The sequence below is a fragment of the Mus caroli genome, chromosome 19, assembly GCF_900094665.2.
Source record: "Mus caroli chromosome 19, CAROLI_EIJ_v1.1, whole genome shotgun sequence".
NCBI classification, from domain to species: Eukaryota; Metazoa; Chordata; class Mammalia; order Rodentia; family Muridae; genus Mus; species Mus caroli.
Window position 1 is genome coordinate 11,922,244 of NC_034588.1, and position 19,870 is coordinate 11,942,113.

General features: G+C 38.4%; 1 protein-coding gene across 5 annotated transcripts in view; it reads right to left on the reverse strand.

The window, feature by feature from the left end:
• Tle4 (TLE family member 4, transcriptional corepressor) overlaps positions 1 to 19,870 on the reverse strand; it is a 142,502-nt gene that overhangs the window by 51,102 nt on the left and 71,530 nt on the right. For 3 of the 5 annotated variants that reach the window (XM_021152454.2, XM_021152456.2, XM_021152458.2), the window contains 2 exons: positions 17,063 to 17,267; positions 15,620 to 15,636 (listed from right to left, as the gene is read on the reverse strand). In XM_021152454.2, coding sequence (XP_021008113.1) covers positions 15,620 to 15,636; positions 17,063 to 17,267 — 222 coding nt within the window. The remainder of the gene's footprint in view (positions 1 to 15,619; positions 15,637 to 17,062; positions 17,268 to 19,870) is intronic. The other 2 variants (XM_021152455.2, XM_021152457.2) reach the window with 1 other exon arrangement.

Genomic DNA, 19,870 nt, shown 5'->3' on the forward strand with positions numbered 1-19,870 from the left:
TTCCAGAAAACAAAAAACAAAAAACTAAGACCTGCTCGGACAAAAATCTGTAAATCAATACCTACACCACATTTAAAAAAAAAAAAAAAAAAAAAAAAAAAAAAAAAAAAAAAAAGACAAAAAGATACAATCCTTCTTTACTGGTGGGGGGTGATGGGGGGGGGAGTGGAACTAAATATCTGAGGGTGAAGAAAAGAACACAAGGTAGAGAGTCCCAGCTTCCCCCCTGCTCTAAAACGGAGTACAGCAGCCCCAACAAAACATTCCTTGATAGGACCAGAGCACCCTGGACCACAACATACAAACCACAAACCCAAGTTAGGACTTAACTTATTTTCACTAAAATATAGTCAATTTGACAAGCATTTCATCATCAAAGTGTACTGCTCCAGGGACATTTTAATTCCCTCAATACAGTTTCCATTTAGGTGTACTAGTGTTTCATAAACATTTTTCTGGCCTCATTAGTTATTCTAAATGAGAAAAAAATTCTGTGACAGTTCTCATTCATTGCACTGTGGTATGTTTTGCTGGCCAATGCTTTCAGACTACCTTCACAAAATTTCTGAGAGGAATCTGTGAGCAGGGTCCTTTCTCTAAAAGATGACTCACCTCCACTGACAATCTGCGCCCAGAAAACACTCTCACTGGCTTTTGAGCAAATACTCAGGGCCAAAAGGGACTACATACTGGGTTCTGATAGGGAAAACACATATACAAAAAAGCCAGAGAAGATTTATTCAAAGTGAAATCTTAGAGCAGAAGGATGGTGGCTTCTCCAACACTCAATCATTTTCAGTCAGTCACACATGCTGTCCTGTAACGTGCATTGATAATTCCTCATGAATAAAATGCCAACATTATCATCTGCAGCTATGTTGTTGACATGCTTTTGCTATTTCACTAAAAATACCATTAATTTTCTGGCTTTTTAACAGCTGAGCTACTCCACATTTGAATATACAAAAGAGTATTTTGTTTCAACCAAATTAAAGTGTTCCAGTAAATGACTTCCCCATTTTCCTGCCTATACTATTTTAGCATGTACGGTTTTTCCTAATTCCCCCATTATGACATCATGTCTGTCATCACCCAATTCAAACAACCTTGGTCATTTAAAAAAAAAAAAAAAAAGGAATGATACCCTTAATTGTTCAAGAGGAGCCCAGAAACTATTTCCGATGTATCATCACTGGTCAGCAGCATGGCTGATAGGGAAGGTGAAATATAACATGGCATTTTTTTTAACGGCTATGGCACCGGTAGCCTCCTTGTTTCTATGATGTTTCAAAAAAGCCTATGTTCACAATCAGCAAATCATTTTCTTGTCTGGTCTCTAAAACATGTTATATAACTAAATAACTATCTATATCTACCTATCTATCTATATATATAGATATATATTCCCATTTAGGTAAGTTCCACCATGCTCCTTTAAGTCATGATAAAAACCGCAACTCCTGCCAAGCTCTCCTGGCATCTCACCACTTTATTTGTTCCCATTTGTATCTAATGCTTTTGTCAACAGTTCAACAAAAGTCAAAGCAAACAACCCACTGCAAACACCAGGGTAACAGCAACAAGCAGGAATCCTTCACAATTATCCAGCCCAGCTGCTCAGAGATCGGCAGGAGCTGCTTTCATTTACAACAATGTCAACAAAAGGCTGAAACCCAATAACTAGATGGGTCAATACCGCCACTGTATACCCTATGGAGGAGGAAACGCTGTTCACCTTCTTAGCTGCTTCAGCAAACATGTAGAATAATTCAGTCAGATGGACAAGGCCTTGTCTAATCATTTGCTATGTGAATAATTCAACAACTTCCCACATAAACTACTAAACAAGGCTCTTCAAATATTCCTGTGGCACTTCTAGCTAGCCAACCAAAGCAGAACATAAAGGAAGAAAGGCAGATGAAAACAGAAATCATGACCCTGGCTAGTTCTGAGTAATAATCTCTGTTCTAAGGAGCCCAAGGCTTTATGACTAATCCTTTTAGGTCTAACCTTTGCATGGCATTCTCACCACTGCCTAGGAGTAGGTGTAGAGGTGTGTGTAAGGTGGTGGCGGTGGTGGTATGTGAGTGCGTATGTGTGTGTAGTGGGGGTGTGTCTGTTGTCTGTTACTACAGAGCCCCAGAGAGCTCCACTCAACTCTCTCCCCTTCTGGGTACCACATGAATTCAGGGTTTGAAAAGAGTGCTTTTAAGTACAGTTAGACTCTGTAAGCAAGCTGTAAATGTTTAAAAGTACTGGATCCTGAAGGTATCTTAAAATTCCCTGGCCTAGTTTTCATAAAAATGATGCTTATTCAAAAAACAGTATTTCAAGATGCAAAAGTTCCCAGTTCCGTTTTTCTTCCTGAAGAGTATGATTTGTGAAATAAAATAGAAAACAAAGAACCTGGCAAAAAGGTTCCTGACTTGAGGTAGGGCCCTCTGCCAACGGAGCATCTCATGCTACCACCAAGAACCCCCACCCCCACACACAGGCTTTGTACACAAAGACTATGCCCTCCAAATTATGAGCCTGGATATTACTTCCAGGATTTATCCAGTCCCCTTCCTGAGGCCTCCCAAATTGCTGGTTTGGGAGCACCTAGACATGAAGGCAGTATCTAGGGTATAATAAAACTGTGAGGAACTCAGGTTTCTCTAAGAAAATATAGGAGAGCTCACCAGGTTCCAACTAAGACAACTCCAAAGGGTTGATAATTAACACCTGGTGTCCTACATCCTTAAAGGTATACTTGATAATGATATACATAATTTAAAAATACTTACACATGTGGCATTAGGATGTCCATTGAGATTTTACCCTGATTGACAAAAGGTAAGGGCAGTCTCAACATTGCTGATGTAAAGAGTTTTCAAAAACACTGAACTCTTCCACGAAACAGTTCACCTACCAGTGTTTAAAGCTTAGTGGTAGAGCACTGGCTGAACATGTGCATGGATCTACATTCAGTGTCCAGAACGTCAGTCAGTCAATCAATCAAAGATTAAGAAATAATGCTGTTTGTCAAGCTAACACAAACAATAGAGATAAAAATATCTAAATGCTAACCAAATCTCTTCTACAGTGGTATTCTTTTTTCTAGTGATTAACCTACAGAGCACAAAATTATACTTTTAAGATACTTTGTCAAACCTAAGTGAAGAAAGCAGTAGAGATTCAAATTTATTTCCTGTCATCACTGTCACTATACTTACTGATAGCTTGCTGACTCACTGACAGGCGCCAAGTCCATTTAATTCTGAGGTTTTACTACTTACCACAAGGTACCACAAATCTTGAGGTTTTGGCATAAAGAATTATGGTTAAAAAAAACAGTAGTCTAGGACACGAAAGCCACATTGAAGATTTCTACTTCCTTCTAATGGTATCTTGTGGTTCCTGTAACTGTTCTACTCTTCAGGCTGGTTTCAAGTCAATAACTAAAGCTGCTCACTTTAGAAAGAAAGAAGAGGCCATCTGAACTACAGATGGAGAAGTGGGGAAGCTTCAATGGTTACTCCCCACAGCCAAACCTGAGAATCAGCTGAAAGTGACACTGATCAAAGTCTCCATAGTCCTATTGTTTTGATGATTCTACAAAAAGTTTATTTATGTAAAGAGTATCTCTAACCTTTACTAAGTAAGCCAATAAAACAGTACAGTCGGTCTGCTAGATGACAAACCATAAATAAATAAATAAATAAATAAGAAAGTCAAGTTTAACTATTAATGTCATCAGGTTTCAAAAGTCAGGAACTGTTAAAGCAACTTTTAACCAGTTGCCTCACAAAAATAAAGACCTTATCTCATATATGCTTTTTTTTATACAAAAGAAGATATTTCACCTGAAAGAATTAAGTAATTCTCTCTCAAATATCCTTCAATAATGCTAAACAAGTCAAATTGACTGTGACGATTCTTGTCATGTATTTACTAGATGTTTTACTCTCAAAAACAAAAAGAAAAAAGAAAAGAAAAAAAAAAGAAAGCCCACCTCCATCATGATGGTATTTCCTGCCACCGCACTCTTTTATTTCTCCCCAAAAGGAGCCATAGGAAAGGCTGTAGAGAAGGACAGGGGCAGAGGTGGCAAACAAGGAAGGGTAAAAGGAATTGACAGTGACCAGGGGGAGCAGAACAATTTACATTTGGGAAGAGCAGGAAGAACTACGCAGTCTGAAGAGCAAGACAAGGTGTGTGCAGTGTGTAAAAGAGGAAGAACTGTGCAAAAGAAGTCAATCCTGATGGCTGGTGGGGAACCTAATCATGCTTATAGTTTTTCCTCCAGAGGGCAAAAACATCACTAGCCTATTCTGATATTCTTGAAAATAAGGTCACACTAGGTAATTACCAAATTTTATTATTAAAACAAAACCCAGCCGAACCATCCAATTCAGAAAGCTGATTCAGACCACTAATAGTCCAATATTGGGGCAAAGGCTAAGCCAAGGACAAGGCAATTTCGGAGCTTTCAAGTCTCGACAACTCGTATAAACACAAGTGATTATTTTAATTTTCTCTGAAGATTATTTTTTCAGGGCAGCCCAATGAACTCAACGATGTCCAGATTTACTAGCCAAAAAATATTCAATTCCACATGCCACCAGAAAGTAAGCTAATAAAATCCCCCTGAGAGTGCTGTCAGGCTAAATCCCTCTACTCCTGCATATACTACCTGGATAAATCTCCCTTCACTCTTCATTCCACCACCCACTCAGGGGAAGGCCCTGGGGACAGCTCCAGATTACCCTTCACACTCAGTGTCACAGGCCCAAGCCCAAGTGGCCCAATCAGTGCCAAGAAAAGAACAAACCAAGAAAGATTAATTCGCAGATGTTCATGCATTTCACATACACTGTGCCCCATGGTCCGTTGCTAGGGCAACAGAAGACCACCAGTGTGAGCTTTATTGGCTTTATGAAGTGCATCTCAGGGACTATAGCCCAAGAAATGCTGCATAATAATAGTGTGACTTCTCTGAAGCCTTGTTTTGTGTTTATACATTGTTAACCTTTTAAGTATTATAAAGAGCACCCCTCCCTATAACCTCCGACACTGCCCACTCTGCCTGTGCCATAGATTTCTATACTGAACCATGAAAATACATCTTACAGCTCCATTTCAGGAAAAACTCCTTTAAATTGATCATCCGATCATGGCCAAACCAGTTTGGAGATCACCATATTAGTGCAGCCCACCACACCAGCACTGACCACCAAGGCAATACACATAGAGCTTAGACCACCCTCTGGCTTGCCTTTTGCCTACCTGCCTGCTGGCTTCCTCCCTACCTCCCTCTCTCCCTCAGTTCTGTCCCCTAAACTCTAAAGCCTACCAGGCAAGTATTCTCTATCACTCAGCCCAGCCCAGCCCAGCCCAGCCCAGCCCAGCTTTTACTTTCTATTTTGGAATCATCTCACTAAATTACTCAGGCCGGCCTTGAATGGGGTGAACTTCTTAAGTCTCCTCAGTGACAAGAATTAGAGGTCTTCACTACCAGGCCCAGCATGGCCCTTACTTTCTGTACATCCAGGGAGACCATGCTTTTAAATATCAGCAATCTGCTTCAGCCAGATGGAATAGCAGAACCATTAAGCCTAATCAGGCCCACCTCTTCAGTGTCATTAAGTGGAATGCCAGGGCCAGGAAGCAGGAGTAGGTAGGTTGGGGAGCAGGGGGAGGGGGGAGTAGGGGAAGGTTGGTATAGGGATTTTTGGAGTGGTAAATAGGAAAGGGGATAACATTTGAAATGTAAATGAAGAAAATATCTAATAATAATAATAATTTTAAAAATACAAAAAAAAAAAAAAAAAAGAGGGAGCTTCCTGCAATGATGTGTATTCTGTGTCTCCCCTGTTATGGCCACTGGGTACTTCAAATGTGATAAGTGCAACTAAGAAACTGGGTTTTATATTTTTATCTTAACTAATTTAAGTTAAAAAAAATGATTCATGCAGCTACAGTACTGGAAAATGCAGCTTCATAATTCAAATATTGCTTAATTTGTGAAAATATATTCACAATATATTTGTGCTGGTTCCAAACAGCCCTGAGCACTGAGTCCATCCAATTAGCCTGGCTATTTGTAAGGCAGGCCCAGGGAGCAAGCTGCACTTCCTCCTTCAGGAACACCCCACCCCCACCCCCACCCCCACCCCCAGGTTGGGAGGTTAAAATCACAAATGTCACAACTCCCAGGGCAATAGAACAGATCAAGTGTTAATCTGGAGGGAAGTAGTGGGTGAAGGGGAGAATATGGGCTGGCAGGGACAGGGAAGATCTGTAATGAAGAGGGGGAGAAAAAAGCCAGTGAATAGATCAATAGAAGCAACAGCTTACATTCAGATTCACAGGAGAAAAAAACACAAGGAGACAATCATTTCCTGGGAAAAGCTCAAGCCTAATGAGAATTTACTCTGCTCCTTTATGTGACAACCAGCTCTTTTGTGGCACAGGCTTCCTGACTGACAGGAACCCAGGGCCCCTTAATAGGATTTCCATATTATTTCCAACACCTGCCCAGAAGTTATTTGTTTACATTGAAGGAGGCAAGATTCTCAAATCAGACATCTGCCTCTAGTTCAGGCATATCTTAGGAAACCATCTAGAAAGCAGCTTTGTTACCATGGTGACATTTTTATTTTCCTCCTTTAGCTGGCTCAAAACATTAGCATTTCCAATTTTATTTTGTTTTTCAAAGGGGCAAATGTCACTCAAGAAACAGAAGTGTTTTTAAAAGCTAAACAGAATTTTCACAAATTTCAAGAATAATTAAGATTACCCTAAGGAGGACTAAATACAAAGTGGTGTTATTAGCCCACCAGAGGCACTTCTCTAAGGGCGACCCACATCCAAGCTTGTTTACTTGGCCCTCAAAGGGTCTGAACCATCAGAGTCTCAACAAAGTACCAAGTTAAAGAAGAAAATTGAAGAATCCTTCAGGATGTGATGCAGTTATGTAATGAGTCCACGTCCATGTGAAAGGATTCTTCACACTTACCCTATCCACATTCTGAAATCTCACTTCCAAGAACACTTAAGGATTTTATGTCCATCTCACTTCCTGCAGTTCAGTAAAGAGTGAGATACGAAACACATAAGCTTTTTAGGAACATTTGATGAGTGCACTGGGGATGGAATACTAAACAGTGTGAGGAAAGAAGAGGACAGGTTGCTCTGGTCTCTAGTGACATAAACCTAGGCACAAACACCAACATCAGAGTGGTACTGACCACCAATGAAACAGGCATTGCTTAAGTCAGAAACACAAGACATACATGATTTTCAGTACTACATCTTATTAAATGCGGAAATAGAGGACACATCGGTTAGTTCTGATGACAAATGGCCCTTACTATTAGGAATACTAAGTGCGTGTAACACTTTGACTTGCATTATCTGACTAAGCAGTATCAATCCTGAGACGGTTTTATTTCTATGAGCAGCAACAAGCTTATTTAAAGCAAAAACTTGTTGAGAAGCACCACTTAGCCCTCAGCAAACTCCTTATCACTTGTTCCTGAGCCTACCAATTCTCTCCTGCTTTCTCACAGAGCATTGCATGGGAACGGCTAAGTATGACACAGACTATGCATGTCCAAACTCACAGTGCTGATGATCCTTGTTAGTGGTGTCCCCAAATGCAGAGGGCTGATATCTGAACTATTTCCCACTACACCACAGAGCAAATTATGAAGGATGGAAAGTAGCATTACAGAAGCGAGCGAGCGAGCGAGCGAGAGAGAGAGAACACTAACTGTCCTTCTAGGTCATTTTTGTGTTTCCTCCACCCTGAATAGATGAGTATTTTTAACACAAAACATGGAAAGTGGTACTTGGGAAATACTCTTTAGAAAAAAATTATGTATACTTTGAGAAATAAATGCTTTTGAAATTCAAGTGCCAAGCATAACACTTCAATCTTAGGCTCCTCCGAAATAGTGTTTAAATGTTAAATATAAATTTATTATATAATATATTTTCAAGAGAAAAATGTATTCTAATTAAGAAATTAGAGATAATAAGCATCAAGATGAAAATGTCTAGCAACTGTTGGTTTAAGGAGCAAAAGAATTAAACTACCTTTGCAAAATCAGCAAGGGAAGGCAGATCTGACAATCAGCCTACCCTGTTAATTAATATTTGTTCTGCTTCAGCAATCGGTGGAGGCAAGTGCAGCAAAACAAGCGTGACTCCCCCGTCACATCATTAATCCACTCATGCTCACCACCTGAGGACCAGCTGTGCCCTACAGACATTCATTCATCTGTTCCACAAACAAATAATTACAACACATTTTCTGGAATTAGGGCACCTGTTACATTTCACACAGCTTACATGCCTGGAGGCAGGGATCAATTAATACTGCACAAATTAGTGCATCATAAACCAACAGAACAAAAGTTCCTGATGGGTCTTTGATAAGGTACCTGTTAACAATAAAATTCATAGTAAAAAGAAAAAAAAAAAAAAAAAAACAAACAAGTGCCTTTACAAGAATTAGAAAGCAACAATAATGCTAAAACATTTCAAGTTACTATTTTCTATTTTAGAAAGCTGAAAGCACTGTATTAAACAACCCTTATAGCAACCACCCTCCAAAAGAATGATAATTACCAATACGTTCATTTGGTTAATGACACGGCCACTTTCACTGCTCAAACAATTACCCATTATGTCCTATACTTTAAGATTTTCATTTCCAAATTAACTTCTAGGATGGGCCTGAACAAAAAGTAACAACTACATTCCAAATGTACCTAGAGTTACAGATGGGAGATTAAGTGACTTAAGGAACGTGACACACAGCTTACCTGGTACTAAAAAACAGACTTATTCAGGAACCTGGCTTTGGCTTCCTGTAAACTAGTTCAGATTCTAGATGTTTCCACGTGCTTCCTTGTGGTTTTAAATATAACAGGAAGACCCTTTTATTTATGATTGGAGAAGGACATAAATAAAGAATGAAGTATTATTTGCATGTACATGTGGGGATGAACAAAAAACTGAATGTTACAAAAAGTAAGACTTGTGTTTGCTTTGACAGCACATACACTAGAAGTGGGGGAAATGCAATACTGATCATCAGTAATTAGAGTTCCACTTGTGATTTTTTTATATGTAGACTACTATATACTGAAAATATAAGTCTACACTCTGAATGAAGTATTGGTTAACCTAAAGTATATTTTAATATATGTTTAATGTAAACTAGAAATTCATTTTAATAGGATTTTAAGAATACATTAAATACATCTGTTTCTCCATAATACAACAAAGTTCTCTCTCACTAAATTTTTAGGATATGGAGAGAATCTAATCTGTGAGGCAATGAGAGAGGAGAGGCAGGGAAAAAAAAAAAAAATCAAAGGCTGGTTTGAGAAGGGTATTTAAAGTAAACCAGGTCCAGCAGAACTGATCAGCTGGGAAAGGTACCTGTCACCAAGCCTAATGACCTCCTGAGTTCAAGTCCTGGGACCCACATAGTAGGCGAAAACAACCATCTGAAAACTGACCTCTGGTGTCCACACACATGCCATGGAACACATATGTGCACACACACACACAACATAAATGTAGCTAGTTATGATGGTGAACACTGGTAGGACATGCTGAAGAGTAGGGACAGGAGAATCATGAATTCAAGGCCAGCCTGGGCTTTCTTTGTGGGGATGGAGAGATAGCTCAACTGTTAAGACTCATTGCTACTCTTGCAGAGGGCCTGGGTTTGGTCCCTAGCACCCATATCACATGTGGTTCACAATAGCCTCTAAGTCCAATCCAGAGGACCCGATGCCATCTTCTAGCTGTTGTGGGAAGCAGGTGTACAAATGTAGGACACAAATAAATTCAGTCACATACACATTCACATGAAAATCAACAATTAAAAATATTGTACAGTGTCATTAGAAAAAAATTAGAAGGGAAATCTTTTAGATGAAGAAAGGCTTAAGAGTTATCACAAGAAGAATAATGAATCCTATTTAGATTATATTTCAAGAAAATGAATTTTGTGAATACTTACAAGTTCAATTACTGATTATGTAATTGTGTAGACACAAAACCACAAATAGAACTCTATTTGTGATTATCAAAATTGCTTATCTAATAATAAACATATTATTTTTTAAACAATGGAAGACATTATGGTTATCCTAAAAGTGTTCAATGACATGGGGAGGGCTCAGTTAAGAGAACTGATCAAAAGTTCCATTCCCAGCAGCCACATCAGATGGTTGACAACCCTAAAAGTCATGTGCATAGCTAGTCTTCAATACATAAATACACACAAGAATAAAACAAATCTTTAAAAAAAAAAATGTGCGCCTTCTCCCCAAGGGCCAAATGCATGTTAGCTATAATCTGCTTGAAGATACTTCAGTGAAAGAAAGGGCTAATTTTTAGTGTCTAATAACAGTTTCTAATTTTTAACACAAAATATAAGACTAAATTGCAAAGAGCTTTCCTTTGGGGGTGGCACTGGCAATATGACCTCGGGCAGGGCCTTCCCAGCACTAACTCTTTCCTAGGGTATGCAATAGGAAAGTTGCTTTTGCAAGTGACACCTGTAAGTAGGATCTCAATATACAAGATGGTGGTGTCTTCAAAGACATGAAAGAAGTTAATTGGGGACTCAGGGGATCTCACCCACATTTTTTTTTCTAGGTTTGAAGAAACAGCTTTGTAGACAGAGTGGGTGTGGCTAAAAGGAAACCAGAAAGCTAAATGGTATTTTCTGCTTGGATAGTTTAGATTACTGACTACTGAAGGAAACAAGTCTTAAGACATGTCTACCACTTTTTCAGTTCTTTAGCTATTCTTTATAGTACTTTACTAGTGTCTTCTATTCCTCCCTTTCAAATTTCATTTTCTATTCGTTTATGCCTTTAAGAAAAACAAAGAGCTGCTGGTGGTGGTTCATGCTTTAATTCCAGCACTAGGGAGGCAAAGGCAGCCTGGTAGACAGAGCAAGTTCTAGAACAGCCAAACAAACCAAAGAGGGGTGTCTTAGTCAGGGTTTCTATTCCTGCACAAATCATCACGACCAATAAGCAAATTAGGGAGGAAAGGGTTTATTCAGCTTACACTTCCACATTGCTGTTCATCACTAAAGGAAGTCAGGACTGGAACTAAGCAGGTCAGGATACAGGAGCTGATGCAGAGGCCATGGAGGGATGTTCTTTACTGTCTTGCTTCTCCTGGCTTGCTCAGCCTGCTCTCTTATAAAACCAAGACTACCAGCCCAGAGATGGTCCCACCCACAAGGGGCCTTTCCACGCTGATCACTAATTGAGAAAATGCCTGGCAGCTGGATCTCATGGAGGCATTTCCTCAACTGAAGCTCCTTTCTCTGTGGTAACCCCAGCTTGTGACAAGTTGACACACAAAACCAGCCCCTACAGGGGGAAAACAATGTGCCTTTCTAAAATCTACAGTAATGTAAACTGCCCTACCATGCTTTCCAGAAAGCCTAATATCCATATAGTAATATGAAGAACAAAACTGCCCGAGGCATATGGTTACCCATCTCCTGACCATTTCCTCCAGTTTCTTCTTCAGTGCTTTCTCTCACTTAGGAGATTTCAAAGAGTTAAACACGTTCAAAACACATGCCTTTTAAACAGACAATCCTTTGAGACAGGAAAAATTGTATGCTTATTTGGGGAAAGGGCGGGTTGGTGCAAGCATACACAGGTTACAGATCTTGGAACAGAACTTTGGCCATTAAATCTTAATGTGCAAAGTGAAGTGGCAAATAGAAGTAATCACTCTGCTAATTCAGGCTAAAAAGCCACTCTCACCTGTAGCACCTTGCTAATGAGGCAACAGTACTCTCCTGGCCTGAATCATACATTTCAGTATGAACATAAAATCCTTCTTCTAATTTTCCAGTGATAAACCTTTACTGCCAACAGTGACTAACTGGGAAAGTAAACAGAAACATATGATGTTTTAGTCATCTGTGTAGAATAAGCAACTAACATACAGATGAAGCAGAATAAATAGGCATTGCCTTACACACAGCTTGAAGAGATTACCATAAAATCCTTTAAGCAAAAGCAAAGAATTCTCATAGGATAAAAACATAATATGCATACACACAGAAAAGCATTTAGTGTGAAAAATCGTATGTAAGACTTTAAAATTAAGTACAACATCTGTACTTATTACATTGTAAAATATAAGCTCAATACTGACGGAATTTGTAAGAATACAAGCAAATACTGCATTCAGCATTTGAAATGGCTGTAGAGGTTTGGGAGATAAGTTGGACAATGTACAACTCACTGAAAATGACCATATTCTATGAAAGCATGCAGTATCTTGGCAAGATATTTTGACAAAATAACAAAAATAAAACCTTCACCACTTACAGGGGAAAATTTGCATGTCTGCTCTATTTTGCAGATTAAAAAAATGGCAAATCCTTCAGTTCTGATACAGAAGAATGCTATATTCAAGAGAAATCAAAAGAGGACATAAATAAAGGGATTTTAACGAAAATATGTTCAATATTAGCATCTTGGAAAAAATCATGGACCTGATCAATATTCCTTAGTTGTGAGTTTATCTGTTTCAATTGACCTTAACTTTGGTTCCTCTAGTATGTAGCTGGATATAGGGACAGTAAATAGTGAGAGCCTTAGGTTTTTATAAAGCTTAGGCAGTTTGGTGGTGGCTGTTCTAAGTTATTAACCCCATTTCAGTCAGTTGAAAACTGGAGAGTGATGTAAGACCTGACTGGCTTGGAGCACTCGATCTCCTCGTGAACAAATTCCTCCAGCAACTGGTTTCTTGCCATTTCCAGGCCTCACATGAGGGGCTTACCGCTGGTCACAGTCAGCAGACAGCCAAGACAAATAAGGACGGTGGCAGGGGCGATGGCCCCTTATTTCAACAGTACTACTGTACACAATGCTTTAGTTTCTCATGACCAAGTAAATTGATTCTAGGACTCCCTATAGTGCTTTCTCCTTTAGATCCATATTTACATTCTCTATCAATGTCAAAAAACTTCAGATGGAACTCTGCAAATAACAGGCTTAAGAATGAACTCGGCTACTGGAGCTAAAGACGACTAGATCAATAAAGCCAACAGTCTGTGATTTAGTGGGACAGAAACTTCAGAGAGGGGAAAGGAAACGAAGGGAAAGGCCTAAAAATTCAGTAAAGGATGGCTCTGCTTTACTCAGTTCCTCAAGGAAAAGCACCTTAATTACGTGGATCTTTACAGTGAGCCTAAATGTCTGTTTTATAAGCTGTTCTCAAATCTGCCCTGTTTAATAATCGGTAGCATCAGGAAAACATTTTTTAAGAGTGTCTCTCACAATTAAACCCTCCCATAACTTTGTGTAAATCAAAACTTTGCTACCATATCAAATGTTACAATGAAGCTGTGTAACGCTGCCCACATCCTCATTACATGCAACACTAATTACTACCAGCAGATTCCGATTTTTCTGCACATTACAGGCTTTTAGAGGAGCTATAAAATTTTCAGGCACCATTAATTTAAATTTGTATTGAAATTTCCTTTTGACAGATGGCCAAAAATTACTTATTATTTAGAGTACAAGAGCTGCCTGTTTGCAGATTAGAAGAGGAAAGGGAAAAATTTAGAGCCAGAAGGAAATTTATGTCACATTCATTACCTGTTAAATGTTAAGGAGAACTATTGTGCATGAATAAATTATTTCATTCTAGCTCAACTAGCAGACCACTGGATAACTGGTTGCTACAAACCACCCCCAGTCACACATCAGCCAACAACCATAAACTGCCCCCTCTTAAACAGGAACTCCTTACACAAGGATAAGGATGCTCATTAGAATTGTCAGCCACTTCTGGAGCATCACAGAAACATGTTAAAAAAAAAAAAATTTAGCCAACTAATTCAACTTGAAAACCTTAAGACAATGCCAGAACGTAGATAGCACACTTCAAGCATGGACCTGTAGCTGTCAGTCATAATAAATCAGAACAAAGCATCAACTTATTTCCTTAGTACTTTCTTAAGGCTTCTGGCTATTCTGCCATGTTTAGGCTCACTTGGATTATAGATGATTAAAAATATACATCTTATTCTTCTTGTGTGGGGTCATAAGAAATGTAAATAGCATAAAGTGTACCATGGTATATAAATATTTTCACAATCATCTGTGAGTGGAGCTGGAGGAGTCTTTGGTTTAGTCCACTGGCCTACCTGAAGGTATGGATTCATCATAAGCCACCAGGAGTGTTTACAGTACAGCCTCAGACAGGCCTCCCTAGAGATCTGATCAGCTGATCCCGACTACCTTATCTACTAATTACTTCTAATGTACAAGTGGAGAGCATGTAAACTCTAAGACATTTTTTTCATGTAGGTACTGATGTGAAGAGTATACAACAAAATGTACAATTGCATATACATAATTAACACTTAATGTGTATAGTTCTACTTGTTGGCAGTTGTTTGGGATTGCAAGTGCACTTTTAAATTTAAAGATTCTCAAAGGGTAAAATGGATAGACTCAATATTGAATTTCTGTTATTTAAGGACTATGAAAACAATTTGAATTTTCAAAAGGTCAAAGAGTAAAGTACTATTCATAGTCAAAGACCGTATTTATGGGAAAGACTAGTATTGTATATACTTCACAAAAAACTGCAAAAGGTCTAAATAACCCAGTGGTTCCCAACCCCTTTAGCAGTGAATCAATACTTCACAGAGATCACCTAAGACCACCAAAACCACATGGTTATGATTCATAACAGTAGCGTAATTACAGTTATGGAGCAGCAACAAAAACAATTTTATGGTTGGGGGGTCACCACTACATAAGGAACTGTTATTAAAGAGTGACAGCACTAGGAAAGTTGAGAACCACTGAACTAACCTATGGGCCACTACATTTGATTATTTAAAACTCAAAATGATAGTATCCATACCCTGGTTAGTGTCCCAGAACTAGGTTACTTCTGATGGGTAATAAAATGGTATGTGCTACACAATTATGCATACACATGGCATATTTAACTGGACCTGACTCAAGGTGATTGAAATATATTCATAGTTTATTCATTTCCTGTATTACAACCTGTACATTTTGTTTACATACAATGAAACACAGAAGGCAGGTGAAACAGATTAAAATCTTCAAAGAATTATTTGCCACACTGCAAACCCAAATAATACAAAAAGAGCATGCATTGTCTCTGGTAAACAGAAACACTCTAAGGCAGGCTTTGTCTCCTCCTCTCATGCTGAGCATGAGCCTAGGTTACACATACCCAGCTCAAGCTCTCCCACTGAGCCGACACCACTCATTTGGCCCAAACAGATGTTTAATGCTTTGTTTTCTGATGAGTATATGTCTTATAAATTAATACATTTACTTCACTGCAGTATCTTAAAGCAGTTACATTTTTGCCTAATATGAGCAATCCATTTGTGTTCTACAAATCTGATCCTCAGAAAAATATGATCATTGTTTAAAAAGACCAGTTGACTAAGCTGACCACAACTTGGTAAATGTCATCCATACTGGTCTCTAAATCTCAAAGAATCCATTATTAGATTTATTCATATTACTCATAATCCCGCTACACTTTGTGTCTGAATGTCTTTGAGTCCTACCTTGATGGAGTCTCTGTCTGTAGGCAGAACAGCAGCAAGGCAAGCAAACAGAGGCAAGAAAAAAAGAAACAGGCTTGTTAGTTTACATAAAATCATACTTATCAAACCTGACCCTGCTAAATAATAAATTGAACAGATGTCAACTTTACTGTAAAGTTAATTATTAATACTACTCTAACAAAATTCACAAAGCACTGGTTCACCTTTGACACAATTTCAAATGAACCAAAGTTAGCCATTCTTATTTATGTGTATCTTATTGACTTTTCCACTTAAGTTTATAATCATGAGTCAACTCTGTACCATAGCATTAAGATAACTCTAAAACAAATATTACAATATTCCTAGGATCACAGAAGATAAACTTATCTCTATGTAATATGAACAATTTGCACATGCTCTAAACTTTGGTAATGATACTTAAAAAGCTGTAGATAGGACATTTTTATTACAAGCCACACCCTTTCAAACCAACAAACCATCCCTTTGCTAGATAAATTATCATACAGGAATGGTGGAAGACTTTCTTTCTTTCTTTCTTCCTTCCTTTCTCTTTCTTTCTTTCTTCGTTTTACAAGACAAGAGTTTCTTTCTCTGTGTAGCCCTGGCTGTCCTGAACTCACTCTGTAGACCAGACTGCCTCGGCCTCCCGAGTACTGGGATTAAAGGCGTGTGCCACCATGCCCGGCTAGAATTTCTTTTTCAGTCTTTTAGTTACCTACTGAAAACTATCAGTAAGCACTGTACAAATGCACAGGAACATTGAAAACCCTCGGTACCAACATCTTCCTTTACAAGAGAAAAGAGACCACACATGAGAACACAGTGAACTTCCTCAGTAGGTATTATCAAAAACAGTTCATCTCATGTTCTGAATAGCAGTAACTCACCAACTTGTTGTTTTTGAACTGAATCACCTCAATATGACAACTGGAATTCTTACTATACTCTATAAATTCTTCTAATTTACTAATAATAACTGATTTAGTCAAATATAAGTAAGCCTTTATTAAGTTTTCCTCTCCAAAAATCTGGTCACAGCTGACTTTTAAGGATACATGTACTTTAAACAAGATTTCACTACTGATCTAAATTTTGGAAGCAAGGGATCAAAGGCAACCAATTGTCTGAGGAGCTGGAAATGTAGCCCCACTATAGGACCCTTGACTAGATGTGTAAGGACCCTGGCTTCTATCACCAGAAAAGTCAGGATAGAAGTGGAGGGCATGGGGTGGCAAAATCTGCAAACAGCTCTTTGTCTTTTCAGCAACCACAAGGGTTCCATGTGACAAATGACTCCTTCTAATAACTAATATGCCTTTTGGTGGAAATCCTTTTATTTAGATACTAGCAAAATAAAATTCAGAAACAGAAAATGATGGCATCTAGAATCTATCCCTAGAAGGTAGATAACGCCACACTGATGCCCAAATGCCCACTCACCTCTTTGGTGATCATTGTCATGGTGCTTTTTCTCATCCTTAATTGGGAGGTGAGACTGACCTCCTAGTGCACTGGAGAGGGCCAGAAGTCCTGCACTGCTACCGATAGGTGGAATGGCTGGGGGCTGAAGCCCTGAAGGGTGTGGTGTCAGAGGCACAGGCAGACCATGTCCGTGTGATAAATGCTGAGCTTGGAGTTGTTGCTGCTGTGAAAAATCAGACACAGATATTGAATTTGTCCCTTGTATAGCCTACAAGAAAAACAGTAGGTATAATAGATAATGAAAACAATCTTGTACACAAGAAGGAGTTACCCTCATCCTGAATCATTTTTAAAGTTGGGAGAGGGGAAGGAGGAAAGATGCATAAGTGATGTTACTTTTCTTCTAAAATCTATGGGTTTTGTTGCTGTTGTTGTTTTAATATGTAAGGTAAATGACCTAGATTTTAAATATGATAAACTGTTTAAATGCCTCTTAAAAGCTGAAGGTTCTTTAACAAAGCCTCTATATTTTGTTCTAGAACAAAAGGCAAAGGTCCAACTATCATGTATTTCTAATCAAAATGTATATGTGAATAACTGTTAAGGCAGTGATGTAGAACAAGAAAAGCTGAAAATTGAGAAAATTAGTGTTAAACAGTTGTCCCAGAACCACTGCACAGCATGCAGGGAGAGTTAATTTGAAAGAGAAAACCTGAATTAACAACCCAGAAAAGGAAGCTGGTTGCAGCCACAGTTTTTTAAGCCCTTTAAGTGTCCTCAGCGGCACTTGAGCAAATTACTAAAGAAAATCCAATGTAGCAAGGCTTGGGTTCTCCTGTAGGCTTGCTCAATAATGCTGAAATAATTGGGCACTCTGTGCACGTTTAGTGATGCTCGAATGAAAAGCTAGAGGCCTGCCCTTGTACTCTTCTCTAGCAGCTGACTTTGTGTTGTGACAGGTTTATTTGAGTGGGACCGTGATGCATGCACCAGTAACTACGCTGACAAGAGTTTAAAGTCATTTTTACCAGCACACTGGCAACACATAGAGAAAGCCCTTAAGAGGTTGACCTCAGCAGAGACTGAATCAAGCCTGACTATAGGAGCCACTATGGGTAGGTTTGCTTCCTCTGCTGAATGGGCAAGGGAGAAGACAGGGAGGATGCTGAGTTAAATACACCCCTCAACAGGGATCTCTTCAACTCAAAACCTGCTAAGAAAACTCTATCAGAACAATTGCTGGGTAATCTAAGACTAACATTTATAATCACTAAGTATTAATTACTTCTTTCAAATAAACCAGTTTTTATGCTAAATCTAAAATAAAGAACTTCTATAGCAAGATTTCTTCATAGTAAGATTTCACTAGTTTTCAAAAACTGAAATTATTCTCTAAAGAGAAACTTTAAGTAGCTTTTTCAGTATTTCAAAGAAAACAATAAACTTCTCTTCAAGTTACTTTCTTTCTTCGTCCTCTACTGTGTGCCTTCCTGTATGTACCTAAAGTATATCATGAATCAGTTCTTTTCTCCTGCTGACCTGCATCTACCATCTGGCTCATACACTTAACATGTAGCAAGTAAAACCATCAGCAAAGGCACACAAGGAATCGAAAATGGGAGCAGAACTCAGATTCTCCGTTAACCTAACCTCATACTCCATGTACACAAAGCCTTTTCTACCTGTAGTTTTTAAATTAGATGCATGAACTTTGGGAACAGCAACCCTTATTGGTCACTCAATACAGAGTTGTTAGCTTGAAAACATATACATATAAACAACAAAAATGGACTAGGCAGTACAGAGACAGATATGAATATATTCCATATATTATATATAACACATATAATACATATTACATATGATATATAATGTATAGATATATAATAGATATCCACATACATATAAATACATCTAGCTCATATACATCTATCTATATATATATTGTGCACCCATACACACATATACATACCTGTGCACATATATACATATACATGTAGATGTAACAATAATAGGCTATTAACTTGAAAGTAGAGGTGCACGAGAGGGGTTTGAGGGAAGGGAGTTGGGAAGGGCTGGAAGGAAAATATTAAAAACTCATATAAAGCTAGAAGGAAGTATATAGAAAAGTTAGACGGTTCCTCACTGGAGTGACCTAAGTCACCTCCACAATCCTTCAATATTATTTAGTTGACCAAAGTGTACATGCAAAATTTTATTTTCTAAATATGTAGAGATACATATTTGATAAATATAGTAATTTAAGTAAATACATATTAAATTTACCTTAAAATCTAGTTCAACTTATTGACAAATTGTCCCAGTTTTCCTTTTCCTCAAAATTCCATAATATTTCCATGTATAGTTGGGGCCTATAGCTGCTTATCTCTCTAAGTTCAACTGTCAAGGCAGTGCAAGCCCCTGAGACTGTATTTCCTCTTTGACTGGAGGGGTCTCTGTATGACACAGAACCTTTAGACACAGAAGCATTTGCATATCATCTGATATGCTCAAGAATATTTGTGTCATAATTCATGATAAAAAGAAAATAGCCTAAATGGTACATTCAATGATTCCAGTATATTGTTCTTCTCTCTGAACAAGTCTTTAGCTGCCTTATCTTTCCATTAAAGCAGGACATTTTCAAGGACAGAGAATATGCGTGTCCTGCTATACATGAGAGCACAGTGAGCTTCTTCAGAGTACTTCCAACGGGGCCTTATATCCCCTTCCTCCTTTACGTGAGGAACAAGAGCAAGAGCAAGTCACCCCAATACAGGAGGGGTGACAAAAGGGGTTTTCAGCCTTGACAGTACTCTAATAAAA